This window comes from Panthera tigris, chromosome C2, assembly GCF_018350195.1.
Source record: "Panthera tigris isolate Pti1 chromosome C2, P.tigris_Pti1_mat1.1, whole genome shotgun sequence".
Classification (NCBI taxonomy): domain Eukaryota; kingdom Metazoa; phylum Chordata; class Mammalia; order Carnivora; family Felidae; genus Panthera; species Panthera tigris.
The window spans coordinates 11,654,280-11,680,087 of NC_056668.1; the positions used below are offsets into that span (position 1 = coordinate 11,654,280).

The 25,808-nt window shown below is 43.0% G+C and overlaps 1 protein-coding gene and 1 long non-coding RNA gene across 8 annotated transcripts in view; one reads left to right on the plus strand and one right to left on the minus strand.

Annotated features, from left to right (window-relative positions):
- Positions 1–11,601, plus strand: part of GART (phosphoribosylglycinamide formyltransferase, phosphoribosylglycinamide synthetase, phosphoribosylaminoimidazole synthetase) — a 29,063-nt gene extending 17,462 nt beyond the window's left edge. For all 7 annotated transcript variants that reach the window (XM_007090431.3, XM_042999247.1, XM_007090429.3 and 4 more), the window contains 11 exons: positions 839–933; positions 1,690–1,799; positions 2,162–2,360; positions 4,261–4,512; positions 4,762–4,914; positions 5,766–5,972; positions 7,019–7,156; positions 9,109–9,239; positions 9,507–9,648; positions 10,635–10,750; positions 10,848–11,601. In XM_007090431.3, the coding sequence (XP_007090493.2) occupies positions 839–933; positions 1,690–1,799; positions 2,162–2,360; positions 4,261–4,512; positions 4,762–4,914; positions 5,766–5,972; positions 7,019–7,156; positions 9,109–9,239; positions 9,507–9,648; positions 10,635–10,750; positions 10,848–11,036 (1,732 nt within the window). In that variant the 3' untranslated portion in view covers positions 11,037–11,601. The remainder of the gene's footprint in view (positions 1–838; positions 934–1,689; positions 1,800–2,161; positions 2,361–4,260; positions 4,513–4,761; positions 4,915–5,765; positions 5,973–7,018; positions 7,157–9,108; positions 9,240–9,506; positions 9,649–10,634; positions 10,751–10,847) is intronic.
- LOC122242062 overlaps positions 1–25,808 on the minus strand; it is a 33,000-nt gene that overhangs the window by 7,079 nt on the left and 113 nt on the right. Inside the window, exon 2 of the long non-coding RNA XR_006222234.1 lies at positions 21,067–21,255. This is a non-coding gene — a long non-coding RNA (uncharacterized LOC122242062). The remainder of the gene's footprint in view (positions 1–21,066; positions 21,256–25,808) is intronic.

Below are 25,808 nucleotides of genomic sequence, written 5' to 3' on the forward strand. Positions count from 1 at the left end.
TATTAAAGATGAAGAAAATGAGAGGACATAATGCCAGCTGCTACTTGAGAAAAGGTTTTTTTAAACCAGTAGAACTTGTTTTCCTATTTGAGCATGACTCTGGACTGCTAATTTCATTGGAGTTAATGGCCAAAGCCATCAACTCTGTTTGTACCCTGACACCGTGTTTCTAACAAAATTTCACATACTTATTCATGTATCACTACATTCTGGTAGATCAAAGTACTCATTTTTGTAAGGCAAGGCTACTGAATTCCCAGTGCTGTTCATGAACTTCATCTCTAGATGCACTGGTTCAATGTGTTGGCCTTATTTAGAAGGGAATGGTGCACTGAGTATCATTATCTGGTTTTGCTTTCCTCTTGTGTGTTTCTATCTGGTTTCTTACTGTCTTCGGCTGTAAGGAAACTTACACAATTCTCTATTGCAGTAAGAGTCCAGTTTCATTATTCAGGGATTTCTTTGTAGAGTGCATATAATCCTCATCTTCACTTTCTTTACTCCATTTTAGAATTCCTTTCCTTCCCATACCAAAATTGAGCAGAGATGTTGTGGCAAAATATTAGTATATGTAGCTGCCTGTGAGGAATACTTGTAGAAGAAATAAGAGAAGTAGTTCTCAATAGTGATGATACAACTGAATCAACTGAGGAAGTTATTTAAACACATTTCGATTTCCAGGGCCTGCCCTAGACACGTTAAAATCTGCGGATGGGGCCTACCGTGTTCGGAGAGCTAAAAACCACTAGGGATATCTTCTGTTTTAAATAATACTTTAAAATTAAAATAACTTTCCCTGGCATTTAGGTGAAGTGCTTTGTTTTGTTTAATTCTTTAGGGGCCTGACTTACAAGGAATCTGGGGTAGACATTGCAGCTGGAAATATGCTGGTCAAGAAAATTAAACCTTTAGCAAAAGCTACCTCCAGACCAGGTAAGTCAGAGCCTATACTTTGCTAGTTCATTCATTAACTTTGAGAGACATTGAGAATTGATCTGTAATTTACTGAGGAAAATGTTCCAAATTAATGCCAGGTTCCTGTAAGTCTTGTCCTATGTAAGCCATACCCAGTTTTCTGCTTTCCTGTCTATAATACTAAGAAAAGCATTTCTTGAGGCGCTTGGGTGTCTCAGTTAGTTAAGCATCCAACTCTTGGTTTTGGCTCAGGTCATGATCTCACTGTTCCTGAGATTGACCCCTGAGTTGGGCTCTGTGCTGACAGCCCCTCCCCCACTTGTACTCTCTCTCAAATATTTTATTTATTTATTTTTATTATTATGTTTTTTAAGAGTGCACAAGCAGGGGAGGGGCAGAGAGAGGGGGACAGAGGATCCATTGCGGGTTCCGCACCAATAGAGAACCTGATGCAGGACTCGAACTCATGATCTGTGAGACCATGACCTGAGCCGAAGTCTGACACTTAACCAACTGAGCCACCCAGGTGCCCCAAAATAAATAAATAAACATTTAAAAGAAAGAAAAGCATTTCTTATCTGTGATGTTAAACTTAGATATGTCTGCTCCTTTAATATTTAATTACTTTCTTGATCAATTCTTTGAGCATGTGGTGCTCTCCCCCGTTCTCAGGAAAAGCAGCTCTTGTTTTAGCCATGCTTATGAAGAAGTTGTTTGTACATCCATGTTTAATCTGTTGAAATGCAGCAAGTATTTAATTTTTTTCCCCATTAGGCTGTGATGTTGATCTTGGAGGTTTTGCTGGTCTTTTTGATTTGAAAGCAGCTGGTTTCAAAGATCCTCTTCTGGCCTGTGGAACAGATGGTGTGGGGACTAAACTGAAGGTAATCAGACACCTGTGTGGTTAAAGGCCTTTTGGGAAAGTTAAGAGAGAATTTACTATAAATCAAATACATATTTTTCCTCTCTTGATATGCACTAGAGAGAACTATACCAAATAACCATAAAATGTGGCTAAAATATCTGTATATTTCTGAGAGCACAATGTTGTTGAGGCTCTATCTGGATGGAAAGCTTATTTGAAGGGATTAAATGGGATACTTTTGGATCAAGTAGCTCATCTGAATTTAGTATTTTGTCTTTGGGTGCTCGGAGCAGCAATATTTATTAGCCTCCACTGATAAACTGACAAGATATTATTTGGAGCTTATTCACTTATGTGGACATTTCTATTGTGCTTCTTTAGATTGCCCAGCAGTGTAATAGACATGATACCATTGGCCAAGATTTGGTTGCAATGTGTGTAAATGACATTCTGGCCCAAGGGGCAGAGCCCCTCTTCTTCCTTGATTACTTTTCCTGTGGAAAACTTGACCTCGATACAACTGAAGCTGTTGTTGCTGGAATTGCCAGAGCCTGTGGGAAAGCTGGATGTGCTCTCCTTGGTATGACCGACCATCCATTAATCTCCTATCCTTTTTCTTACTGTATTTTACCCCGTGTATAAACGCAATTGGTACCAATATAGATAAGAAGAAAAACTGTAGATTACAAAATGAAGCAAACAAAATATATATAACATTACCAGAAGAAAACTTAGATCCTGGTGCCCTCAAGCTTCTCCTCAAAGGTTTGTCCCCCAGACTCCTACTCCTAGACTGTGAGCCAGGCCTTGCCTTTCTCCCTGATCTTTAGCATCTCCACCCCCATCTTTCTCAATGGCCTCATGGACAGAGTTAGCAGTTTCCTGCTTACTGGCCTGCAGCAGAAGGAGATGATTCCTGGCATTCTAAATCTTAATGTTTCCTGACTGAAGTGATACTAAGAATAAAATGTACCTAACACAGGAATACTACTTAAATATATATGAGAATTTGAAGCAAAATGAACGTGTAGTCCGAGTGGTGAAACTACCTTCTTTATATTACCATTTCTGTGGAAAATATGTCCCAACAGCCAAAATTGCCTTTTCAACCGTCTTTTAGTGTTGTTTTTGTTTTTTTTTAATTTTATATTTGAGAGAGGGAGCAGGGGAGGAACAGAGAGAGAGGGAGACAGAGAATCTGCAGCAGGCTCCAGGATCTGAGCTGTCAGCACAGAGCTGGACGCAGGGCTCAAACTCACAAGCAGTGAGATCGTGACCTGAGCCGAAGTCGGATGCTTAACCAACTGAGCCACCCAGGCACCCCTTCAACGATTGCTTAGAACAGTTTAGGGGCACCTGGTGGCTCAGTAGGTTAAGCATCTGATTGTTGATTTCGGCCCAGGTCATTATCTCACGGTTCATGGGATGGAGCCCTGCATTGAGCTCTGTGGTAACAGCATGGAGTCTGCTTGGGATTCATTCATTCTCTCTCTCTCTCTCTCTCTCTCTCTCTCTCTCTCTCTCTCTTTCTCTCTCCACCCCCTTCTCCTTCTCCCTCTCCCTCTCCTTCCCTCCTTCCCCCACTCTTGCTCAAGTACGCACTCTCCAAGTAAATAAACATTAAAAAAAATGCATAGAAAAGAAAAAAAAAAAGGACGTTTATAACTTGGAGTCTGCCTGCCTAGACCCTGTCTTTACGTATGATCACAAAAGTGAACTGTACTTTCTAGGCCAGGGCATTTGGATTTAGGCCTGAGTACGTCACTTCTCTAAGCTTATACTATCATCTGGAATGTAGAGTGATTATAAAGATCGAATACAGGTGAAAGCATTTCTAAACTTGCCATAGGAATGACATCATGTTCAACCAAGCATTCATCCTTTGAATGTCATGCTGTTGGGAAGCTACACTTCTCCCTCATGGGAATTTAGCGGTTTGCCTTAAAATTGTACTTGGTTGAAAATTGTTAGGCAGCTAATAGAATACATACTTTTTTTTGAACATTTGTGAAATACAGCCACATGTTTAATTGTTCATATTAAGAGCAGGGGGCACCTGGCTGGCTCACTTGTAAAAGCACATGATTCTTGATTTCGGGTCATGAGTTCAGGCCCCATGTTGGGCGTAGAGATTACTTAAATAAACTTAAAAGAGGGGCACCTGGGTGGCTCAGTCGTTTGAGTCCAGCTCTTGATTTCGACTCAGGTCATGATCCTAGGGTCGTAAGATCGAGCCCTGCATCAGGCTATATGCTGAGTGCTGAGCCTGGAGCCTGCTTGGGATACTCTCCCTCCCTCTCTCTCCCCCTCCCCTCCTCCCTCTCTCTGTCTCTCTCTGCCCCTCTCCCTGGCTCTCATGTTTGTGCACACTCTCGCTCTCTCAAGTAAAAAAAAAAAAAAAAAAAAGCTGGTGTCACTACTTCCTAGACAGGTTTATAAATACGATGTGATTTCTTTGTTCTTGGTGTATCTTCCTCCAGGAGGTGAAACTGCAGAAATGCCTGACATGTATCCTCCTGGAGAGTATGACCTGGCCGGTTTTGCCGTCGGTGCCATGGAGCGGGATCAGAAACTCCCTCACCTGGAAAGAATCACCGAAGGGGATGTTGTTATTGGAATAGCTTCATCTGGTCTTCACAGCAATGGATTTAGCCTTGTGAGGAAAATTGTAGCAAAATCTTCCCTCCAGTACTCCTCTCCGGCACCTGATGGCTGTGGTGACCAGACCTTAGGTAAAAGCACTCAGGTTTCAACTCTCCTGTTTGGAAATGTCTGAGCAACCACTTAATGGGTTAGTCTTTCCTTAGTAAATTAGAATGGAATAAATTACCTTGTCCTGTGAGTTTACTGTTGGGACCTTATTGTAAAACCTGGTGTGTCTGTGCAGGGTCAAATCATTCTGTATTTCAGAATTGTTTTTTATATATGATTTGGTTTTACATTCATAGGCTAAGTTTTTGTCTTCTCTCTCTAATACACAGGGGACTTACTTCTGACTCCAACGAGAATCTACAGCCATTCGCTATTACCTGTCCTACGTTCAGGACATGTCAAGGCCTTTGCCCATATTACTGGTGGAGGATTGCTAGAAAACATCCCCAGAGTCCTTCCTGAGAAATTTGGAGTGGATTTAGGTAAGATTGGTACAAGGAACTTTTTGTTCAGAAAACCATTTGGAGGAAAACTCCATTATGCAAGAAAATTAAATTCTTAACTGTTAGGGTTTCTCAGAAAAAATAGGGCTGACCTTTCTACTTCTGTTTGCTTTATTAACCATGTTTATAAGGCATAAAATCCTTGCATGTAATTGACATATAGATGAAATGCTACTGGGGGGGGGGTGGGGAGGGGGGGTGGATCGAGCCCTACATTAGGCTCTGAGCTGATAGTGTGGAGCCTGCTTGGGATTCTGTCTCTCCGTGCCTCACCTGCTCATGGACAAACGTGTGCTGTCTCCCTCTCTCTATATATATATATCCCTCTCTCCCTCTCTCAAATAAAAAAAAAGAATAAAAATAAACTTTTATTAGAGATTTTTCTTGTATTATAGCAGACCTAAGTCTAAATTTTAAAGTAAATATAGCAGGACAGGGTTTTGATTTTAACTTTTTATATAGCATAACTTCTTTTAAATAGTGTACACATTCCTCTAAATCTGTAACATAAGCCGCCTAGTTTTGCATCATACTTAGGGTGCATTTTGGTCATTGCTAAGACCCAACTAAACGTTCACAAACCTTTACTGGGATTTACTGTATTTACTGGAATACAATTAATCCATTAGGGGATTCCTAAAAACATAGTTAATGCAGCACAAAACCAATATTCACTTAATTGTGAATATTGGCCAAGTGTGTCAGCAAAAATGCTGTGGATATCTGAGGTACAGATGGATCCCCCCAAAAATTCACAGCTTTGTATATATGCATACGTTATACGTTGTGTGAGATAATAGGTTCATGAAACATATCTTGCCTGTTTTCAGATGCCCAGACCTGGAGGATCCCCAGGATCTTCTCGTGGTTACAGCAAGAAGGACACCTCTCTGAGGAAGAGATGGCCAGAACATTTAACTGTGGGGTTGGGGCCGTCCTCGTGGTGTCAAAGGATAGGACAGAGCAGATTCTGAGGGATATCAAGCAGCACAGCGAAGAAGCCTGGGTGATTGGCAAGGTGGTTGCGTGTCCTGAAGGTAAATCGCTCCTTCTTTAGTTGCTCTTAGGTATGTAACCTGAAATGCCACTCCCCTGCCTCGAGCTCCTGCCCACGTTTTATTACAGCCATTGTACGGCACCCGTGTTCACACAGCTGCGACAGGACAGAAGCTAGTAACACCACACACCTCTTCCCTCCTGCCCTAGGGTGCCGACACCTTGTGTGGTGGTCACATATGCACAACTATAGCCCAGAAGACAACCCTTAACCAGTGGAGTGAAGAAATCCCCACTTTAGGGACAGAAGAAGGGAGCAGTTCTGAGGCAGAGTCTTCACGGTGCCTTTGAGGTCCCAGGGGAAGTCAAGCCCCAGTTGCCCCCAGTGGCGACCAGTTTAGTAACACACTCTTACGCTGGCTTTCCAGATCATTCTTCCCAGATCTTCACTCTGGTTTCCTGGGGTCATCTTCTAAGTCCTGTGCCCACATGCGAGACTTGTCTCAGGCTGTGCTTTGTGACTCGGCTCAGCTCGCCAGTGAAGCGGGCGCCCTGACAAGTGCCGTGTATACACAGGACTCTGTCAGATGTACTAGAAATTGACAGAGTGGCAGAAAAGCCACTCAGATGAGCTGACAGAGACGCCAGTACTTGCTGGCGATGTCGTATCTGCCTTTCATCCCTTTATTGTGTAGGTTCCTTTTCAGGCCAGTTCTCCAAATACCGGAAAGATCTCTTGAGCCCACATCCTTGAGCTCACATTGCATTAGGAAAGAGGCCCTCTCTTCCTCAACATCCTGTATCAAATCTTTGAATGGCCTTGCTTGGGTTACATGCCTACCCTGAGGTCAGGAGGCAGTGACACGCCATAGCTTTTAGTTGGAAGTAGGTAATTAATACATGTTCTCTTTCAGGAAGTTTTTATGAGTGAGTAACTTTAAGTAATACAAGCCTATTCTTCATTTTAGTCCAGGCGTATCTTATTTGCAGAATAAAGTATTTTCAGTTTTCATAAAATACTTTTCTTTCCATTACTGTTAATTCACTGTTGTTCTATTCTTATTTACTGGGTGTGTTTGAAATGAAGGTTCTCCTCGTGTGAAAGTCAAGCATCTGATCGAAACCATGCAAGCAAATGGATCAGTATTGGAGAATGGCACTCTGAAAAATCATTTCTCTGTCCAACCAAAAAAGGCAAGAGTGGCTGTCTTAATATCTGGAACAGGTGAGATGTGCCCTCCTTCCTTCCTCCTGCCCGCGCCCCCCCCCCTCAAAAAAAAAACCTCCTTCAGATCGTGAGGACACTCTCAGTAGAATGGGGCAGGGAGTCATTAAGGGCTATTATTTTTCTGTATCCTCAGTCTTTACACTTTTCTCAGGCATTTGAGACACCTAAAGGAAGAGTAGAGGGTATCACGAAGATGATTGAAGAAAAAGGAACTGGAAAAGATAGAAAATCCAACTTCTTTTGTACCGTAGCTCTGTAGTTGAAAAGTTACAACAGCTGAGATTTGTTTGTTTGCTTGTTTTTTATGATTTTTATTATTTATTTTCTAATTTACATCCAAGTTAGCACATAGTACAGTAATGATTTCAGGAGTAGATTCCAGTGACCTGTCTCATGTGTACAATGCCCAGTGCTCACCCCAGCAAGTGTCTTCCTTAATGCCCCTTGCTCATTTAGCCCATCTCCCCACCCACAACCCCTCCAGCAAACTTCTGAGGGTTTTTTTTTTAATTTTTTTAATTTAATAGTAATAAGGTGAAATTTATGTTTGTTGTAGACAGAGGGGTGAAGTAATAAGAGCACGGTATTCTCTCAGATGAATATATAACATGTTTATTTTTCCCACTTTAATAAGCAGCATTGCTATGAACATTTTTATAAATATGCATTTTTAAGTGCATATCTGATTATTTCTTTAGGATACGTTCCCGGAAATGTAATTGCTTTCCAAGTCCATTTTAAGGTTTCAGTATACTTTAGGCCCAAGTTGATGGTAACGCAAAGAAACTGTTGTAAAGGCCATAGTGGTTTTTTCTTAAGAGGCTTGATTTTTCTGGGTGCCTGGCTGGCTCCATCGGTAGAGCATGCAGCTCTTGATCTCTGGGTTATAAATTCAAGCCCCACACTGGATCTGGAGATTACTTAAAAAAGTAAAATCTTTGGGGCGCCTAAGTGGCTAAGTTGGTTAAGCATCCAGCTTTGGCTCAGGTCATGATCTCACAGTTCCTGAGTTCGAGCCCTGTGTTAGGCTCTCCACTGGCAGCGCTGAACCTGCTCCGGATTCTTTGTCTCCTCTCTTTGCCCCTCGCTCACTCGTGCATTCTCCCTCTCAAAAATAAACTTTTTATTTTTTTTTATTTTTTAATGTTTGTTTTATTTTTCACAGAGAGAGAGATACAGAGCCTGAGCAGGGGAGGGGCAGAGAGGGAGGGAGACACAGACTCCGAAGCAGGCTCCAGGCTCCGAGCTCTTAGCACGGAGCCCGACGCGGGGCTCAAACTCACAGACTGCGAGATCATGACATGAGCCGAAGTTGGATGCTCAACCCACTGAGCCACCCAGGCACCCCAAAAATAAACATTTTAAAAAAATAAAATCTTAAAAAAAAGAGGATTTTTTTCTTGCTTAATTAAGCAGCTTATTCCTCATCAGTTTTTATTTATTTTATTTTATTTTATTTATTATTTTTTTTTAACATTTATTTATTTTTGAGACAGAGAGAGAGCATGAACGGGGGAGGGTCAGAGAGAGGGAGACACAGAATCCGAAACAGGCTCCAGGCTCCGAGCTGTCAGCACAGAGCCCGACGCGGGGCTCGAACTCACGGACCACAAGATCATGACCGGAGCCGAAGTTGGCCGCTTAACCGACTGAGCCACCCAGGCGCCCCAACCTCATCAGTTTTTAAAATGTTATAGTATTTTTATTACTCTGCTAGATCATAAGGTGTTATTTTGCAGGAGCAATTACATATCCTAAAACCAAGAGTGCCTGTGCTTCCATAAGCTATTATTGATCCATTATCCCAAAAGAAAGGGAATTTTAAAACCTCATGTATTTTGCCAGTCTTTTCTGAGACATTTATTTGGAAATCTTGACCATTGCATTTTTCAGAACGGTGCATAACCTCTTTTAAGAAATGTCAGCTTACTTGTGTTTTTCTTTTTCAGGATCAAACCTCCAAGCCCTCATAGACAATACTAGGGAGCCAAGTAGCTGTGCACACATTGTTGTTGTTATCTCCAACAAAGCTGCAGTGGCTGGCTTAGATAAAGCAGAAAGAGCCGGAATTCCCACCAGAGTGAGTTACTTTGAAAAGTATCTTTCCTGTAGACTGTATTTCAACTCATAACCCGCCCCCACAAGACTTCGTCTGTAGGACAGCTTGTTCTTTGGCTTTCTGGATCACGGTGTGTGCCTTTCAACACCGTCCTCCCCATTCCTTAATTCTTTCCATCAGGCACGTCTTCATCAGAAAGAAGTGAAGTATGGTCCACGTAAAGGTTGAGTTTTAAATTATTTTTGGTAATTCATTTAAAAAGATTTTGCTTATCTTTTTCTATTACAGGTAATCAATCATAAATTATATAAAAGTCGTGTAGAATTTGACACTGCAATTGACCAAGTCCTTGAAGAGTTCTCCACAGACATAGTCTGTCTTGCAGGATTCATGAGAATTTTATCTGGCCCCTTTGTCAGAAAATGGAATGGTAAGCAAAAATTATTTGACACCACATTGAGAAATCCAATGAAAACAAACTACAGGGTGGCTAGCTTCCCAAACAATCCCAATTGTGAAATATTTACTGGGCCGTTTTAACACAGGTCATAATTTAATTTCCTTTGCCTCTGCTCAAAGAATGAATGACCCAATGACTTTATTTTCCTGCTCTTTTTATCAGTTTTCTTTGGCCTGCTGTAACTATCACTTTTTCTAATACAGCTTAGGTTACTCACATTACTAATATTTCATCTTCTAGATAAATACTCAGAAGAGACATTTTTACTTGCTGAGAAGCAAAGGAAAGCGATTCCCTATATCCCAAAATGAAGAGTCCATTCTTAGGGAGTGTAGACCACTGCCAGACATGGCAGGGAAGGCGTTGTTTCTGGAAAACACACTTTATGTCATTGCCTTTTCCACTAACATTTTGACTACGTCCAAGTGTCCTTTTTTGTGCCTACATTTGGGCAATAAATGTATTCTCCCTCCAGAGAGTTTTTCTTAAGTGAATGTGGTTAGACAGAATACAAAATTGGCAGTGCCTCTGGTGACATAATGCTCACAGAACTAACCTAGCATCTGGCTGGCGGACGTGCCACTTCGTGGTTAGAAGTCAAGCACGCAGATGCTGTGCAGGAATCTCCTGTGTGTCAGCGACAAGCCGAATCTTCCTCGAGCTCTACGATCCGGAGTTGACCCATCCCATCCGACTTTCCGTCACTGCAGGCACCTATTCAGAGTCCCTGGGTGGATCTTCAGTTGTGCAAGAGGCAAGAACTTGCTGCCCCCGGGACCTCTTGGATGAGAAGCTAGATTTCCCTTTCCTTCATTTCTGTCTTTCGCAAAGAAACACTCATCCCAGAGAAATCCTCTTCCTACTGACCCCTCATTCTAGACAGGAAAACATGTATTCCTTTGGTAACATACATAGGATCTTTAAGTTCTGACCACTGTGGTTTCATTAATTTCCAGGGAAAATGCTCAACATCCATCCATCCTTGCTGCCGTCTTTTAAGGGTTCAAATGCACATGAGCAAGTCCTAGAAGCCGGGGTCACAGTCACTGGGTGTACTGTGCACTTTGTAGCTGTGAGTATGTCTCCTTCTACCAAAACATCATTACTGTCTGTATGTAAACTGTACCGGCTAGAAAGTAATGTTCAAAACTTTTGCTTCCCTTCCCCAGGAAGATGTAGATGCTGGACAGATTATCTTACAAGAAGCTGTTCCAGTGAAGAGGGGCGACACCGTTACAACTCTGTCTGAAAGAGTGAAATTAGCAGAGCACAAACTATTTCCCGCAGCCCTCCAGCTGGTAGCCAGTGGAACCGTACAGCTTGGAGAAAATGGCAAGATTCGTTGGGTCACAGAGTAGTGATGTCTCCCCCGTTCGGGGCTAGAGCCAGTTCTGAAAGAAGTCTGGCTATCTGCATTATCATGGACTCAGCCCAGAAGAACAACTGCTAAAAAAGAATTCCTCACCCGCGCCTCTGGCCTTTTTTTTTTTTTTAACGAACAGAGATTCGTTGAAAACAAGCCTGGTGCAGCATGTCTGGGGCATACGTGTGTCACCTCCAGCGGTCTTTTAGGGTTTACCTGTTCCGGACCTTCTTGATCATAATTAAGCTGGTCGTTCAGAATCCCTTTTACTTTCAGCCAAACAAGATACCAAAACTTTTAGTTTCTCTTCTTTTTCTGACAAATACCACCTCCATTTTTTGTAGTTATATGTTCTCTAGTTTTTGAAGAGTTAACCAACAAGGCTATTAAGTTAATATCTCTTCCCCATATTGTATATCTGTACTGGTTTGAATTGAGACTGATCTACTCTAATTACGCTGATCATAATGTAGTGTCATAAAATGTGTGTGTAACTCCCACTTCTGAGGGATGGTGTACTTTGTGCTTTGAAATATCATTAAACATCCTAGTTATTGACAGTTTCTGTAATACCCAGATTTTAGCTTCACAATTATGGGTTACAAACATCCATACTTCTGTAAATACTAGAAGGTTAGAGTTTTGTTGGCGTCTTGATTCAAAACATAGGACTTAGACATGTTACTCTGTCTCTGTTTCCCCATCTACTGAAGTAGGCACATGCCTGTCCTCTGGTTTTGATAATTAATACGTGTGCAATGCCGAAAACACTTGGCCCAGAGTAGGCACTCCATGGTCAGCATTCATTTTATACTTCTCCCAGTTAATAGAAGCTGTCATAAGTTACTGTTCTTTCAGCAAATACATCTCGAGCACAAATTGAGAATGGGGACGTAGAATTTTGGAACTGTAGGTACTGTTTGGGAGCAGTGAGGGCAGGTGGAAGGCACTCCACCCGGACTAGTAAAGAGTATAAAGGCACTGCATGTGTTCCCACTCCGGCCATTCATTTTCCATCTGGCTATGCAGTTCTAGAGCTGGGAAATCTGAGCTGACCTAATAGGCACATGTACATGACACCAAGCTTGGGACCACATTTCTCCCATAGCAGAATGAATAAGGACTGGCCACCCAGCCCAGAGGTAGCCAGCCATCCTTGGACTACTGAGCAGCTTTCAAGGTGATGTGGCCTAAGCTCTGCCTGCCCAGAGTGCACCTTACAGGAAGGATACCTGGAGGCCGTGTTCAAATCTTCCCTCGGAGTTTAAACTCAACTTCTAACGGCTAAAGAGTCCTTTTATACAGATGTAAATCCTAGCCTTACGAAAAGAAAAAGAAAGAGTAGGGGGTTAAGAGGAGTGGCACCTTCACCAACAGATGCTAATCACTGCCTCTGGTGCAAGTAGGTTTCCCCAGGCCCAGGCAGCCAGCCAATGATGTCACCCTTACTGACTGCAGTCAGCAACGGCCATCAAACTGGAGGTTCAGCCTCCTCACTTCACACAGGTCCCTTTGCTGTAAAAACGATGCATTTATTTTGGAGAGGTCACTCAACATTATTAAGTACCTAGGACATATATGCCCAACATTGTCCTATGGAGTTTAGAGAAAGTTGAAAGATCTAGAAGAAAATGTTATTGGTGGATAAAATCACAAACAGTAATGAAAGTAGTACCATGCTGATAGCACCAGCATGTAATCTAGAAAAACCAACGTAGGGGCGCCTGGGTGGCTCAGTCCATTGAGCAGCTGACGCTTGGTTTCGTCTCAGGTCATGATCTCACAGTTCATGGGATCGAGCCCCACATTGGGTTCTGCACTGACAGCAAGGAGCCTGCTTCAGATCCTCAGTCTCCCTCTCTCTCTCTGCCCCTTCCCAGCTTGTGCTTGCTCACTCTCAAAAATAAATAAATGCTAAAAAAAAAAAAAAAATTTTTAAGGAAAAATCAATGTAAGCTTATGACTTTAGAAATAAAATTTTTTAGCCCTTACTCTGATACTAATTTCAACTGAAAGGAACGTGAATTCCATGTAAGGTTATCGATTTCCTATTTTGGCAGAAGAAGAATCAAATTGTGTCTGGTTGCCAGAAAACAGAAAGTATTTGAAAATGAGGAGGATTCTGAAAGAACAAGGGAGCCCGCTTAAAGGGTGTCCTATGGTCTTATTTGGGATAAGCTGAATATTATTTGGACATGATGAGTACATAAGTAGCCATTAGTTTATAATGGTAGAGAAAAGGTCATTTAAGTTATGAAAAGTTCAGTGCAAAAGTGAAAACAGGTCAATATTTTATTGTAATAAATATGGACATTTGTATTATGGATGTCTCTTTCTATTTGTATACAGAGGAATAAAACATCAGCCCTCGGTCACACCTTGTGTTCAGGTAGCAAGATTAGGGGGATGGGCGGTGCCCAACTGTGAATCCATAATAGTCAAAGGATTTAAGTGTGCACTCCAAAACAAGTGAGCCAAAGGGTGTTACAATTTCTGAGAGAAATTTCATGGTCTCTTCTCTAATTTTTTACTTTTTAACTACTATACAAACTTCTTAAGTAACTCAAGTACAACAGTATTTAATCACAACAAAGTTTAGTAACTGGTACAGCTGGTAGTTTTTTTTGTTTTTTTTTTAAATCACAGTTCCCTTGCCTATTCTCGCTCCTGCTGAGGGGATAGAACCACAGCCAAAATCTTGCCCCATGCCCCAGGAGGATTTTTGTCAAGGACACTGCTGCCATGGTCCCACCAGGTTCCCCGGGGCCCCACTTCCGGTGGGCACTCCCACCTGCTGTGCCCCCTACAACCAAAATGCACTCTGCCTGCCTGTGCCTCGGGGTCACTCATCCAGGCTTAAAGTCCCAGGCAGGATCATCCAACTGGCCACAGTTAGGTGGCCCACCCTGCTCTCACAGCCAGGGGCCACGGAGAACTGGAATATGGCCTTGGGCTGTCAGAAAGTGTGAAACTGCCTCCCTCTCCCACGGTGGAGGTCGCCCTGCACAGGGCAAAGGGATTCCCAAGCACAGCAGCCCCCACGGGACAAGCGTCCAGCTCCTCAGTTCACGTGACAGGTGTGGCTGCAGGTATTTCAGGAAGATGAATAAAATCCCAGTTATTTTTAAGTTCATGTTACTGTTAACGCCAACGGTTCCCCTTGGCTTGTCTCCCTGAGCTGCTTTTTACCAATGATCTCTGTAATACATAAATTTTGCCTCCTCCACTACGGTTTAAGAGATAGTCTCTGATAGCCATTCTTTCACAAGCCACGTCAGCCTTTTATTTACAACACAAGGCCATTTTCCTTTATCCGGAACCAACTGTTAATATTTTTAAATTCATAAGTAGGAACAATCAGAATGTCCATCAGCTAGTGAGTCAATAAAGAAAATGTGGTCTACCCATACAATGGGGTATTACCGTCATTAAAGGAAACAAGATACATACTACAACATGGATGAACCATGAAATATGCTAAGTGAGGGCATCTGGGTGGCTGAGTCAGTTAAGCATCTGACCAGCTCAGGTCATGATCTCACGCTTCGTGGGTTGGAGCCCCGCGTCGGGCTCTGGGCTGACAGCTCAGAGCCTGGAGCCTGCTTTGGATTCTGTGTCTCCCTCTCTCTCTGCTCCTTCCCCGCTTGCACTCTGTCTCTCTCTCTCAAAAATAAATAAACATTAACAAATTTTTTTAAAGCATGCTAAATGAAAGAATCCAGTCACATAAGACTACATTTATAATTCTATTGACATGGAATGTCCAGAACAGGCAAATCCATACAGGCACAGAATAGATTAGTAGCTGCCCATGGCTGTGGGGATAGATGTATTTTAAGGGTGATGTCTAAAGGGTGCAAGGTTTCTGTTAGGTAATGAGAATGTTCTAGAATTGATTGTGGAGATGGTTGCATGACCCCATGGGCATATTTTAAGCCACTGAAATGTACAGTTTAAATGGGTGAATTGTGTGGCATATGAATTATATCCCCATAAAACAGTTTCTCAAAACAAAGATACAACTTATTAATTCAGTTTTGGAAATACATCAAGATTACATTTAATCTGATGTTATACAATGCATCACACATTTAAAATACTTCCCATTCAAAATATGAAGTCACTTCAATGAAATCAGATAAGACATCCATGCTTTGTGACAGATATCGTATTAAAGACTGTCTATCTGAACCACAATCCTAATCCTCAATCCCCCATCTGTTAACCTGGTAATTCTTGGGAGTATACTTACTACAAATGCTAACTCCTGAGCCCCACCTGTATTCTGAGCATTGCAATAAAGGCATGAAGATTTCAATATTCCCAATCGATTTCATTTTTTTAAAAAGGTTCAGGAACTGGGCACCTGGGTGGCTCCGTCAGTTAAGCGTCCAACTTCGGCTCAGGTCATGATCTCCTGGTTTGTGAGCTGAAGCCCCGCATCGGGCTGTCTGCTCTCAGCAAAGAGTTCCACTTTGGATCGTCTGTCTCCCTGTCTCTCTGCTCCTTCCCCCACCTCTCTCGGTCTCTCTCAAAACTAAACATTTAAAAAAATAAATTAAAAAAAAAGTTTCATGAATTGAAGTATTTGTGGACACTCAGAGTCTAACTGTATTTTATTTTCTTCAAGTTTATTTATTTTGAGAGCGAGCGAGCGCACATGCGCGATAGCAAGGGAGGGGCAGAGAGAGAGGGAGGGAGAGAATCCCAAGCGGGCTCCGTGCTGTCAGCCCAGAGCTGACCCAGGGTTTGATCCCACTAACTGTGAGATCATGACCTTAGCCAAAATCAGAGTCAGACGCTTAACCGACTAAGCCACCCAGGCACCCCCAGACTGCATTTAAAATTGTTCTGTACTACTAAACTCCAAACATTTACAGGAAAAATTAGTTTTGTTATAGCAATATCACTCAATCCCTTGACTGCTTCGGTTAGATGCAAAAACAAAACAAGATCACTAAAATCATTTTACTTTTTAATTTTTTTACTGTTTACTTTTTTTTGAAGGAGAGAGAGAGAGAGAGAGACAGCGCAAGTCGGGGAGGGGCAGAGAGAGAGACACAGAATCTGAAGCAAGCTTCGGGCTCCAGGCCCTGAGCTGTCAGCACAGAGCCTGACGCAGGGCTCTAACTCACGAACCGTGAGATTGTGACCTGAGCCAAAGTCATTTAATCCACTGAGCCACCCTGGCGCCCCTCCAAAAATTATTTCAAATTAAATATTCAGGTGACAAAGCTATTAAGTCCTCCTTCACTTTTGTTGAAAGCCAAGTATTGAAAACCTTACAGTTTTATAAAGGATTTATTTTGCTTTCTTAACATCCACAGCAAATCAGCCTTTTCTTCATTTTTTTTTTAATGTTTATTTTTGAGAGAGAGAGACAGAGACAGAGCATGAGTGGAGGAGAGGCAGAGAGAGAGAGAGGGAGACACAGAATTCGGAGCAGGATCCAGGCTCCAATCTGTCAGCACAGAGCCTGAACGGGGGCTTGAACCCACAAAGCCATGAGATCGTGGCCTGAGCGGAAGTCGGATGCTTAACCAACTGAGCCGCCCAGGCACCCCGGCCTTTTCCTTTTTTTCCCTCAAATCAGCCTTTTCAAGTGTGCCTTTGGTGCCCTGAGGGTGTTTACAGCACCCTAGTAAGATTCAGGACACCGGCAAGGTGTGCCTTTCTTTTACAAAATGAGGGACTATCCTTCAGAGGCCGGTGGGACTTCACACCTTAGTCATCAGCTTAGAGACCAAGCTCAGGCCTGCAACTGAGTGTGTAGACAATTTAGGGAATCAAAACACAGAACTCACAGAGCTCCGCAGCCCTAGCACCCTTAGCAATCAAGCGAGAGGTCCGCAAAGGAGCCTGAAAATGAACAAACAGTGCAGTTGGGGGCCCAGGAGAGAGGGACACCTCCAGCCTAGGAGAAGGGTGTCTCCAGGAGCAGGGATCGAGCTTCTGGCTCTTTTCTCTTCGAGGCCAAGTAGAGAGAAATAGCTACCACCACCCCATCACGCACCTTTCGGCAAGCCAGAGAGCCCAGCACCTTAAATCTGTTCCCTGGCACAGGAGGCTCTGGGGGCCCAAGTGTGCCCCGCCAAAATGCCAACATCCAAGGTGGGATGACAGCCCCGGGTGGAGGAGGTAAGGAAGAGGTCGCAGCGGCCCAAAGCTCAACCTGCAGGACACGGGCATCCAGCAACAGGGAACTGAGGGCACTTAAGCCTCTACTTGCTTTTAGAGTTTTCCATCTGGGAGGAAACAGTTTGGAGAACACAAATTCCTGGAGTCCACTGAACCAACGTATGAGGATCCTACAGGCCCGTATGTTAGTCAGCTTAGGCTGCTGTAACAAAATGCCACAGACTGGGGCTTTACTCTCTTGAGGTTCTGGAGGCTGGAAGTTCAAGATCAGGGTTTCTGAGGCCGCCTTCTCACTGTGTCCTCACATAGTCTTTCCTTTGCACACATGCATTCCCGGTGTCCCTTTGCGTATCCAGATTTCCTCCTCTTACAAGGACAACAATCAGATTGCATTAGAGGGCACCCCCCAATGGCCCTATTTTAACTTAAAATCTAATAATGACTTAACAGAGTTCTGGCGCTGACTACATTTTGAAACAAATTCCTCCTGAAACTAAAATTGTTATCTTATTTTATTTTTTTACTTTATTTATTTTGAGAGACACAGAGACAGCATGAGCAGGGGAGGAGCAGAGAGAGAGAGGGAAAGAGAGAAAATCCCCAGCAGGCTCCCTGCTGCCAGCAGAGTCCATACTCGGGGCTCAAACCCACGAAACCGCGAGATCATGACCTAAGCCGAAACCGAGAGTTGGACACTTAACTGACTGAGCCACCCAGGTGCCCCTGAGATTGTTATTTTAGAAAGCTATACGCCAAGCCAACATGCAAATACTCTAGCACTTTCTTTCCCTTTTGTAGCACGTAATCATGTTTGCCCTCTGGATAGGGAGGGCTATAGAAAAAGTTCTGCACTAACTGTGCAGATTGAATCTGCAGATTTCGACCATCTGCAGATTTAGACTGGCAGAAAAATCTGCCACAAACCATGTGGCCTTGGGCATGTCACCGTTTTCTCTTTCAGAAGGCTAAGATTAGATTTCCATGGTCTCTTTTATTCCAACATCCTGCTCTTCCTTGTCTGAACCGTAATAGATCTAGGGAGAAATAAGTGGAAAGGAGAAAGGAGAGAAAGAATAGTCCACAGCAGGGCCCCTGAAATAGCACTAGTGACATTCTGGGCCAGAGAATTCTTTGCCAGATAATCCTCGTCTTGTGAAATGTTGAGTAGCATCCGCAGCCTCCAACCACTAGGTGCCAGGAACAATTCCCAGTTGCGACAATCAAAAATGCCTCCACCTTTTTATATTTTCACTAGGGTTTCTGTTTCTCCACATCTTCACCATCACTTGTTATTTTCTGTTTTGTTTTGTCTGATAGCAGCCACCCTCGTGGATGTGTTATGCTGTCTCACTGTGGTTTTGATTTGCATTTCCCTAACGATCAGTGGTGTTGAGCTTCCCTGCATACAAGTGACCTGTTGGCCACTTGTACACCTTCTTTGGAGAAATGTCTATTCGAGTCATTTGCCTGTTTTTTTTAATCCGCTGATCTCTTAAAACTATTTCTATAGGTTTATATAGTTGGAATCATAGAATATGTAACCTTTTCAGATTGGCGTTTGTCACTTAACAATGTGCATTTCAGGTTCTTCCACGTCTTTCCATAACCTGATTGCTCACTTACTTTTTTTTTTTTTTAATTTATTTGAGAGAGACCAAAAGCATGTGCGCATGCACACAAATGAGGGGCAGAGGGAGAGGGAGAGAATTCCAAGCAGGCTCCCCACCGTCAGCACAGACCCCACGGCAGGGTTCAATCCCACGGCCATGAGATCATGACCTGAGCCGAGATCAAGAGTCAGACACTCAACCGACTGAGCCACCCAGGCACCCCACAAATACATTCTTTTTAAAGAATTAAAAATGACTAACACTTATAGAACAGTTGCAAAAATACAAAAACCCTCCAAATAAACCTTACCCATTTTCTCCAACGAACATTTCAGTCCATGTGGCTTATTGTTTGCTCTCTTTCTCCCTTGCTCTGTACATGTGTTTATTCCTAAATCATTGGAGAGTAATTTGCAGACATCATATCCCTTTATCCATAAATATTTCAACAGGTATTTCCTAAGAAGAAGGACAGAACCACTCACTCACTGTGGATATCCCCCACAACCTCGCTGTCAAGTAAGGAACAGAAATTACATGATTCTTCAATTTCATTTAATACAAGAAATGTTATTTATTTAATCAAGAAAGGCATCTTCAAAAAGGAGTTTGGGTAACAAACTGGATTTACATGCTCATTTCTGAGAACAGCACGGACCAAATGAGCCAGCATCACCTCACCAGAGCCTGAGATGTCTCTGGACAAGCCCTAAGATGAAAAGGTCACTCAGGGACATCCCAGAGAGGGAGCTTTTTGAATGGAAGCAGCCTTACATCCCATGACAAAGCTGTTTAGGAATCAGATTTGCTTTAAAACCTATTCTTGCCATAAAGCATCTTGAATGATTCTCTAGCAAATAGTGTTGTGTGACAGTTTTAATGTGTTTATTAGAGTTTTGTTGCTCAAATCTTTGACAACTGGGGGGCGCCTGGGTGGCTCAGTCGGTTAAGGGTCCGACTTCGGCTCAGGTCACGATCTCGCGGTCCGTGAGTTCAAGCCCCGCGTCGGGCTCTGGGCTGATGGCTCAGAGCCTGGAGCCTGCTTCTGATTCTGTGTCTCCCTCTCTCTCTCCCCCTCCCCCGTTCATGCTCTGTCTCTGTCTCAAAAATAAATAAAAAACATTAAAAAAAAAAATCTTTGACAACTGGTAAGCAGTGAAAGGAGGCAAACCCTCCACATACTGGTCTTTTTAACTTATCAAAACACCTAGACTGACTGTAGTGAACAATTCTGTATTGCATACCTGAAATTTGCTAGGGGAGTAGATCTCAAGTGTTTTCATCAAAAAAAAAAGAAGGTAACTATGTGAGGTGATGGATATGTTAATTAACTTGATTAATTAGCTTGAGGGTGGTGATTAGGTCACCATATATACCTATATCAGAGTATCAAATTGTACACCTTAAAAATATACAATTTTTCTTTGTCAATTCTACCTCAATGAAGCTGGAAACAAATTCCGAGGGGCGAGAAAAGCACATGGTACCTCTGCTGTAAAGCAGGGATTTCACTAAACACGCTGAGTAAATGCAAAACGGGTTAGAACCAATTCAAACGCTGGTTCCCAGACGGCAGGTGCGCATCTGTTTTCCCCACTCCTGGCCTGTGGTTAGCGGCAGGTATGCGCAATATTCAGAATTCCAAGGAACAGAGAGTGCTGTAGATCCGCACTGAACGCAGATGATTCAGGCTCAAGTAACAAGAAATCATCACATGAATTCCACACCAAAAATGAAAATCAGACATCCGGGGTGGTGGAGGGCAGTTTACCATGAGCAAAGTGCCACAGCCCCCGCATGTGGCCCACACAGGAGACCCTGACAAGTGGTTTTCCTAGCTGGGAAGAGGAAAAAGGAGGAAATACCCAAAAGAATGCGAATCTTCTCTTTTCCCCAGTACCTTTCCCTCACCGCATCCCCCTCCCAGACTGTAGAGTGTTGTCACATTACATAAGTTACCCCACTGCCTTCTTTCTTTAAAAGCTGACACTCTAGGGGCGCCCGGTGGCTCAGTCGATTAAGCATCTGACTCTTGATTTCAGCTCAGGTCATGATCTCATGGTTTGTGGGTTCGAGCCCCACATCAGGCTCTGTGCTGACAATGCAGAGCCTGCTTGGGATTCTCTCTCTCTCTCTCTCTCTCTCTCTCCCTCTTTCTCTGGCCTTCCCCCACGAGCGCACGCACACAGCCATGCTTACCTTCTCTCAAAATAAATAAATAAACTCAAAAAAAAAAAAAAAAAAAGCTGGCACTCTACATCAAACAAATGATGGCACCTGGAGAGGAAGGCATCTTCATGGTGGTTCTAGGAACTGTAGCTCCAGATGTTACCATCCGCAAACATCATTGGACCTGAGGTTTTAGGATGCAGACTGAACCATAAATCAATCTTGAGGGAAGTGTGATTTTTGGTTACTATGGCAACTTGCTGGCAAGACATCGACCTCTTTGCAGTTCTCATGGAACTAGCAAACAAAAGAGAAGGAAAAAAAAAAACCCATCTGAGAGAACAGAGAGAAGAGGCCTCTGTTGTAGCGCCCCGCCTCCCACAGGAGCTCAGTGAATATTTAATATAACTATAATGTAAGGAAATTCAGTTTTTAATAACTTTGAAAAATATCACTCTATTTTCTACCCACTTGGCAGTACAATTAATGATTAGGTTTTGGTGTGCCAACTAAATTCTTGCTGTCTGCTCTCCTCTGTATATGTAATTAATTTTTTTTTTAACATTTATTTATTTTTGAGAGACAGAGAAAACGGAGCGTGAGTGGGGGAGGGGCAGAGAGAGAGGGAGACACAGAATCGGAAGCAGACTCCAGGCTCTGAGCTGTCAGCACAGAGCCAAACGTGGGGCTCAAATCCACGAACCGGGAGATCATGACCTGAGCCAAAGTCGGACGCCTCACCGACTGAGGCATCCAGGTGCCCTGGGACATTTGTTTTTAAAATGCTCAACTATATTGTGAAAGAACAGAATCATGAAAAAAGATGTTCTAAACGAGAAAATGCACGGACATCGAATCCAACATACATTCATTTAAAACCAGTCCTTTGGGCACCAGGGTGGCTCAGTCGGTTGAGCATCTGACTTCGGCTCAGGTCATGATCTCACAATTCATGGGTTCAAGCCCCACATCGGGCTTTGCCAGCAGCACAGAACCTGCTTCAGATTCTCTGACTCCCTCTCTCTCTCCCACTCCCCCACTCTCACGTGCTCTCTCTTAAAAGTAATCATTAAAAAAGATAATAATTACATAAATAAATAAAACCGGTCTTTATGTAAGATTATACTACATCCTAGCTGACAAACATGAGATAATAATTGTATTTTGTGGAAAATGACAGAGGTTGAAGCATGTTGATTTTAATCATGATATAACCTTAAAATGGTTAACAACGTTATATGTGTTTTTAACAATGAACGTGTTTTTAAAAGTCTATAGTTCAGGGGTGCCTGCATGGCTCAGTCAGTTGAACATCTGACTTCAGCTCAGGTCATGATACATGACCTCATGGTTCGTGGGTTCGAGCCGTGCACTGGGGGGCTGTCAATGCAGAGCCTGCTTCAGATTCCCTGTCCGCCCTCTCTGCCCCTCCTTTGCACGTTCTCTTGCTCTCTCTGTCAAAAATAAACATTAAAAAATTATAAATAAATAAGTCTATAGTTTAATTAAGCAAGGTAACAGGATCATCACATTAAAAATGCCAGTCAAGGGTGCCTGGGTGGCTCAGTCAGTTAAGCATCTGACTCTTGATTTTGGCTCAGGTCATGATCTCACAGTTCATGGGATCGAGCCCTAAGTCAGGGTCCATCTGCTGATGGCATGGAGCCTGCTTGGGATTCTCTCTATCCCCCTCTCTCCACACCGCCCGCCCCCCCCCCACTCATGCTGCTCTCTCTCTCAAATAAACTTTAAAAAAAATGCCAGTCAAGGGAGCCTTTCAGAAGAGCATGTGACTCTTGATCTCAGGGTTGTGAGTTCAAGCCCCACATTGGGTATAGAGAATATTTTTAAAAAATTAAATCTTTAAACAGCACCTAGCTGGTTCAGTCAGTAGAGCATGCAACTTTTGATCTCAGAAGTCATGAGTTTGAGCCCCATATTGGGGGTGGAGCCCACTAAAAAAAATAATAAGTAAAATAAAATAAAATCTTAAAAAAAAAAAAGCTAGTCAATTTGTGTGTTTGGATCAGATTCTGAATTTGATCTTTTTTTTTTAATTTTTTTTTTTTAACGTTTATTTATTTTTGAGACAGAGAGAGACAGAGCATGAACAGGGGAGGGGCAGAGAGAGAGGGAGACACAGAATCTGAAATAGGCTCCAGGCTCTGAGCGGTCAGCACGGAGCCCGACGCGGGGCTCGAACTCACGGACCGTGAGATCATGACCTGAGCCAAAGTCGGACGCTTAACCGACCAAGCCACCCAGGCGCCCCCTGAATTTGATCTTTTGACCACACCTTATAATCGCTAGGAATGCTGACTGCAGAGTAGGGAGCCATCTTTTTAACAGGAAAAGAACCATATTTTCAAATGGTTGACTCTTTCTGCCCATACCTAAACTGAACAAGAAAGCTCTGGTTTATTACTCATTTGACCTGCTGACTTCAAAGTGTATGTGTTGCTCTGAGGGACATCATGAGGGCAATTGCTGAAAGTGGAATAGTAACTACATTAAATATCATATCTATATTAAATCTGCCAAATTGATAACAGTGCTATGGTAATGTAAGGAAATGCTGTTTTGAGGAAATGAATGCTCAATACTCGGTAAAGTATTGAATTATATCATTTTCAAATGCTTTCAAATGATTTAGGAAAAAAAGTATATATTTGGAGAAAGAGAGAGAATGGTAAAGCAAATGTGGCAACTCTTTGTAGATGAACCAATACCAGAAAACTGCCTACCTCCACATTTCTTACACATGAGAAAAATAATTCCCCAGGTCAGTTAGCTAGTTTGCATTTTGCAGCTGCAAAGTGTTCCTAATGGATAACCCAGTCAACCCCAATTCACCTTCTACAAGCACAGAATCACACTATGAAACTGACCCTCTTGAAAGACAGAAATGGACTTAAGGTTCTAGTAACTTACAAAAGTCACTTAACTATTTGATGCTAAAGTACAGTAACTTCTAAAATGCAAACATCAAAATGAGACTTGTGATGAGTGTTTTGAAAAATGCAAAGTACTCTACAAATGCAAGTAGTTTTTAAAGCTGTGTTTATGCTTTTTTCCCCTTTTATGCTGTTTAAGATGTTGCTAGAAAGTTAACACTTGTAGAAACAGGAACTTTAAAAAAAAAATTTTTAACGTTTACTCATTTTTGAGATAGAGAGAGAGAGAAGATAAGAGTGCAAGCAGGGAAGGGCAGAGAGAGAGGGAGAAAGAGATTCTGGAGGAGACTCCAGGCTCTGAGCTGTCAGCACAGAGCCTGATGCGGGTCTTGAACTCACAAACCGTGAGATCATGACCTGAGCCTAAGTCAGACGCTTAACGCACCGAGACACCCAGGTGCCCCAGGAACTCTTAAAAAAATTTTTTTAACGTTTATTTATTTTTGAGAGACAGATCATGAGCGGGAGAGGGGCAGAGAGAGAGGGAGACACAGAATCCGAAGCAGACTCCGGGCCTGAGCTGTCAGCACAGGGTCTAACGCGGGGGGCTCGAACCCATGAACCGTGGGATCATGAACTAAGCCAAAGTAGGACGCTTAACTGACTGAGCCACCCAGGTGCCCCAATGCCCCAGGAACTCTTTATGTTCACTGTTTGCTTATATGGAAATCCCTCTGCATCAATATTTGAATATTTTTCAGTGCAACTACATGAAAGGTAGCAAATTATTATATTATCTATAATTCAAAAGCTTACAGAGGCTAGTACCTATTTCTGCTCCTTTTAGGAAACATAGTCGTAATAAAATACATTGCTTAATTTGCCAGGCATTGTGCCAAGTGACTTGCATACATTGTGTAATTCTCAAACATTCAGTGAGTTTCATGCAATTATTACTTCATCATATGTAAAGTGAGGAAAATAGCTGCACTTATCTCAGGGCTGCTGTAAGGATTAAAAGAGACCATACATAGGGGCACCTGGTTGGCTCAGTCAGTACAGCAGGCGACTCTTACTCTCTGGGTCATGAGTTCAAGCCCCATGTTTGGGTGCAGAGATTACTTAAATGAATAAACAAGAACTTTAAAGAAAAAAAGAGAGACTATACATAAAGCACTTAGCACAGTAGGTGGCAAAAAGGAAGTGCTAAACATACGTTTACCATTTATTGGTACCTTTATTTTACTAGTAAACAGACACAGAGAAAAGCAAGTGGAAGAAAAAGGATTTTCAATCCAGGTCTGACTCTCCAATTTTCTGCCTTTTTCTATTTATTTGTTTTTTTTTTTTTTAATTACCTCCCCATTTAAGAGGGGGAGCAGGAAATCCTCATGACAGTGGATGAGCTTAAAAGCCAGGAGACCCCTGTTTTGAATTCGCCCTGGACTGTCCTCACCCCTCATCCCCTACCTACCAATACCTGGCTAAGCGAGCTCCTCAGGAGGGACTTGCTGAATTAACGACTAGGTTTGGTTTCTGTTGTTGTTGTTGTTTATTTATTTTTGAGAGAGAGAGGGGGAGGGAGAGAGCGCAAGCACAAGGGGGAGGGGCAGAGAGAGAGGGAGACACAATGTTCCAAGCAGGCTCCAGGCTCCCAGCTGTCAGCACAGAGTCCGCCGCAGGGCTCGAACCCACGAACCGAGAGATCATGACCTGAGCCAAAGTCCTAGGCTTAATCGACTGAGCCACCCAGTCGCCCCAAAGACTAGGTTTCCAGCCTGGGTTAGCTACATCTTTCTGGGCTGGGTACAACTTTCACGACTCGGCGCTGGTGCCCCATCTGCAGACCCAGAAGAGGCTGTTCAGGTCCTGAACAGGGAAACGACTACGTCTTCCCTTCTCAAACGCAAACTACCAAGGGCTGTCGCCCCCGAACCACTGCGCCTTCAAGGGTCC